The 4939-nt window shown below is 46.5% G+C and overlaps 1 protein-coding gene across 1 annotated transcript in view; it reads left to right on the top strand.

Moving 5' to 3' along the window:
* The window catches only part of HYDIN (HYDIN axonemal central pair apparatus protein), a 333125-nt gene that overhangs the window by 267629 nt on the left and 60557 nt on the right, over positions 1 to 4939 (top strand). Inside the window, exons 60-62 of the mRNA XM_042780857.1 lie at positions 544 to 779; positions 3190 to 3341; positions 3447 to 3636. Of these exons, the coding sequence (XP_042636791.1) occupies positions 544 to 779; positions 3190 to 3341; positions 3447 to 3636 (578 nt within the window). The remainder of the gene's footprint in view (positions 1 to 543; positions 780 to 3189; positions 3342 to 3446; positions 3637 to 4939) is intronic.

The raw sequence follows: 4939 nt of genomic DNA on the forward strand, positions 1-4939 counted from the left end.
TGGAGGGATGGACACTGGAAGAGGTAACTATGGGGAGGAAGTGGGAGGGGAGCTGTTGCATTGTAAATTTTGATCAATGACATGAGACAAAGTATATTATGTGAACTGCTGTATGAAAAGTGAATTTACTCTGTAAATCTTCACCCAAATCAAAATAAAATTTAAAAAAAGAGGGAGAAACCAAACCAAAACCAGACTCACTGCCATCAAGTCGATTCTGACTCATAGCCACCCCCACTGGGTTTCTGAGGCTGTACGTGTTTATGGAAGTAGATTGCCTCATCTTACTTCTGCGAAGCAGCTGGTGGGTTTGAACTGCTGACCTTCTGATTAGCAGCCAAATCCCTTATCCACTACACAACCAGAGCTCCTTAAAAGAGGGAGAGAAGATAGAATTGTCCCATCACTCACACTGTTGTGTGAATTCCCCTTCCTCGCCTCCATGATTCTCTGTGGTCAGAACCCAAACCTCCCAATTAGGAATTACAGAGCCAGGAATCTGGCAGTCAGTCGCAAGCTCACCACCTTCCCTCCATTCTCCAGCCTTCGTGACTGACGACAATGCCTTGATATTTGAGGAGCACCAGGTCTGCTCCAACGTCAACCTGTACCACATCCTGCAGACCATAGAGAGCAGAGGGCTGTTTCTGGAGGATGAGAACAAGTTCATCTTCTGCAATGTCCTGGTGGGCCATCAGGCCAAGGCCCGGTTCAAAATCAGCAATGTGGGAAAGATTGCCTGTGATGTGACCATCGTGGTTAAGCCTGTCTCCAGTAAGGTAAGTCACTCCAAATGCCCGTGGCCCACCTTGGCTGGTGTCCAGCCAGGGAAAGAGCGCTGGGAAACCCTTGCTCTGGAGCATCTATATATGAGAGGAAATTGTCCTGCTGGAAACTGTGTGAGGTAACCAGGCAGTTTCTCCTAGACCAAGGGCCATATATTTGTCACATTGGTGTCTGGTCTGGGTAACTCTGTGATAAACTAATACACACAAGTGAGCAACTCCATCCATCAAGCCCTCACTGTCGCCCACGGTATAGAAAGTGTTGTGGGGAGACAGACCCACAGATCTCTCCAAAGGTGTCTAGCAGATGTGGCTGGGCTAGCCAAATCACCGTGATATGTCTAGGTGGGGATTTCTTTTTATTTATCCTGCTTGGAGTTTACTAGACTTCTTGATTTGTCAGACTGATATCTTGAATCAATGCTGGAAAATCTCTGGTGTGTCTTCAGATATGAATACCAGTTTCAGACAGGCCTGCATATTTTTGGGGTATTAGAGAGATGTAGGAGGTTGCAAATTACAAAGAGAAAGTGAAATGATGAGCATTTATTGAGTGCCCCCTATATGCCAGGCACTGTGTTTCATTTAACCCTCATAACTCAAAGTTTATATGTTGTTGTTGTTGTTAGCTGCTAGAGTTTATATAATTATCCCCATTCACAGTTAATGAAGCTCAGAAAGATGAATTTTTTCCTATAGGTCCCAAAGCCTAGGGATTTAGAGTGAGGTTTAAAGCTATTCTTCATCCATGTACCAAGTAGATAATCTCTGTCTCAGGGTCTGCCTGGCCCCAAAGTGCCTTTGCTCTGAGTCAGGCCAACTGAGATCCTTTTCCTTATAATGGAACAGGTAATACAGGATACTGGGGAGAGGGCTTGGTCAACAGGTTTCCCTTGTTGTTGTTGTTATTTGCCGTTGAGTCAGATCCAACTCATAGCGACCCCTCCTTGGGTTTCCGAGGCAGTATCACTATGGAAGTAGATTGCCCATCCTTCCTTCCGAGGAGTGGCTGGTGGGTTTGAACTGCCAGCCTTCTGGTTAGCAGTCAATGCCTCAGGCACTATGCTACAAGAGCTCTCAGGTTTCTCTTACTCACCCTTAATTTCCAGTCAAATGTGCAGCTGCTTCCAGCTCTCTGCCCAAAGGTGGGATCTTGGTCTGGGTGGCCCTGATGCCCCAGAGCTGGCATTGTTCACTGGGTGCTGGTGGTGGAGGCCACAGATGGGTTGACCTCAGCTGCAGAGTATGGTGTGCATTCCTGAGTGACTCACTGGACAGCGTGGAGTTGGGGGTTCTCTCTAACTCCTTGTATGACTCCATTACTGTGTGACCTAATTTGGGACAGTTTGAGAGGCAGGTTTCTTTCTATTCTGTACCAGAAATGTAAAAAAGAACAAACGTGATTTCTAAACAGAAAGAGACTGTTAATGAGATTTGCAGACATTATGTGTTTTCCTCCCTAATTTGCAGACTCAGAGGTTATCCCTTAAAAAGAGCAAAGAAGCCTGAGTACTCTGAGCTTAAGAACAAGAAGGAACAGTCCATCTTGAAGCCACTTGTTTCCCATGAAAACAAAACGTCCTTTCAGAGCTGCACGAGGGTCTCAGCCCCATGTTGTGGATGTGCCCTCAGTCTCCCCAGAATCTGCCACAAGAATGGGACAGATAAAGTGTCGGGGAGCTTGTTCTAGCCAAGGTCTCAGCCCCTTGTTGTGGATGTGCCCTCAGTCTCCCCAGAATCTCCCACAAGAAAGGGACAGATAAAGTGTCGGGGAGCTTGTTCTAGCCAAGGCTCTGGGAGTTGCAAGGAGCAGAAACCCACCAGGTTAGCCAAACAAGGCAGGGTTTATGGCGATGAGTCAGAGATCTCAGACACACCGGTAGCCAGACCTCTTTGGAACTGGAACAGTCACCTGAAAGCCAGCACTCAGAGGACCAGCAGATACTCCATCCACCCCTCAGCAGCCACGTGTGGTCTCTCACCTGTGGTGTCTCTGCTTCTCTCTGGGCATCTGCTCCATTCTCCAGTCTGGCTTCCTCGACAGGCGTGTGGTTCATGCTTCCAGCTGAGCTCCACATCAGCAGCCGCCAACGATCTCTGGCAGCTCGACTGAGCTGAGATAGAAAGATAGATAGATACAGTGAGAGAGAACTGTCCGACTGACTTAGTTCATCTATTTGAATCAGTACTCACGGATCTAGCCAAGTTCAACCAAGTATTACTCAAGGTCAGGTCCCAAAATATCTAGCTGCTCCTTCTAGGGACCATGACTACACAGGCCCTGGAGTATCTACCACAGAGCTTAGAGGGTGGGAGTGCACAGCAGAGGCAGTAGAGACGAGCTGCAAGCCCTGTGTAAATGCAAAGCATCTAACACAACCTGGTCCTTGCTCTTCCATCCCAGGCCGTTGCGCGAATCACCGACATCTTTGAAGTGGAACCCAACAAGATGTGTGTTGCCAGTCGCTCACATGCCTTTGCCACGGTGTCCTTCACCCCCCAGACCATGCAGGCCTACCAGTGTATCTTCGAAGCCTCCCTGGATGGCTTGCCCAGGTACCGACTCCCTCTCCTGCAGCAGGACTTGAAGCCGCACCCTCGGTGGAATGCCACTGCTGCCAGGCCAGGCTGACAGATCTTGGTCTCACTGTTCCCCTGCAGCAACCTGACCAAGAACCGAAGCCTTGTGTTTGACATCGTGGGAGAGGGTAACCTCCCTCGAGTGACTGTCGTGCGGCCGATTCTCCATAATCAACACGGAAACCCCTTGCTCCTTTTTAAGAGACTTCTGCTCGGTCATTCAGAGACACTACCCCTCATCCTTAAGAACAATGGCACCATCCCAGCCCAGGTAATACTGGAGAGTGCACGGCATGGCACGGGAAAGGAGTCACTCAGCAGTTAAACATCTCACACTGGCATCTCTCCCATCCCTGAGTGTAGGACATGGGGCGTGCACAGGGGAAGCAGTGTGGTCTGTACCCTCAAGGAATGTAGGAAACAGGTTCCACAGTTCACCAGTACTGCTGTGTGAGGCGGTGTGCAGTGTATTCACAGAGCCGAGAAGGACTACGGGTGTTCTTAGTGTCATTATTGTCTCTTTCTTTTTATTTATTCGTTTGTTTTGTTTTCTTTTCTTTCTGCCCTGAATGTTTCTTTTGTAATAAGGAAAACACAATACAAGAAACCGCATCGGGAGGTAGCAATTCAGCATCTGCAGGGACCTTAGTTCTTCAATTAAACTATGTTTTTATTTTATGCACACAAAAAGTGATACATTTTGTATTACACAAGCAATTTAAGGCACTGTGATGTCACAATGTTTAAAGCACTTGGCCGCTAACCAAAAGGTTGGTGGTTTGAACCCACTAACTGCACCATGGAAAAAAGATGTGGCACTTCCGTAAAGAGTACAATCTTGGAAACCCCATGAGGCAGTTCTACTCTGTCCTGTGGGGTCACTATGAGTTAGAATCAACTCAGTGACAGTTTTGGGTTGTTTTTTTTTTTGATACACAAAGAACTGTAGGACTTTTGAAAAGGACCTACTTCTATCTAGGAGGTCAAGGAAAGAATTCACTAACGTGATGACATTTGAGCTGGGCACTGAAGGATAGCTGGTTCTCTCTTCGCACCTGGGATGTGGTTTCTGCCACACCCACTTGATTAAAAACTCTGTGATGCTTTTAAGATTTCTTACATAGTTGGTCTAGTATTTTTTTTCTTCTCTTGAATCTGCATTATCTGGTCTACCATTACTCTGCATTGCTATCATTATTGTGGCTTCAAAAATGTTTTGCATTTAGTTCAATGAATTCCAGCCAATTTACACCCCTTTTTATAATTTTTCTTAACAATTTTTGGCTATTTAGTCAAAACAACTTAAGGCACCCTGCTGATACAGTAGTTAAAGCACTTGGCTGCTAACTAAAAGGTTAGCAGTTCAAACCTATTAACCAACCGGTCCATGGGAGAAAGGCTGTGTAGTCAAAAGTATATTTAGATGAACAATGAAATCATTTTTATAATGTTCCTCAAGAAAATACTATTGGGAGAGGCAGGGCAAGATGGCGGACTAGGCAGAAGGATTGCACAGACCCTCTTCAACAAAGAAAAGGGAAACCAATTAACACAGACACAGAAGATAATCTTGG

The sequence above is a fragment of the Orycteropus afer genome, unplaced genomic scaffold (assembly GCF_000298275.1).
Source record: "Orycteropus afer afer isolate SDZICR_OR568_19922 unplaced genomic scaffold, OryAfe1.0 scaffold00067, whole genome shotgun sequence".
NCBI classification, from domain to species: domain Eukaryota; kingdom Metazoa; phylum Chordata; class Mammalia; order Tubulidentata; family Orycteropodidae; genus Orycteropus; species Orycteropus afer.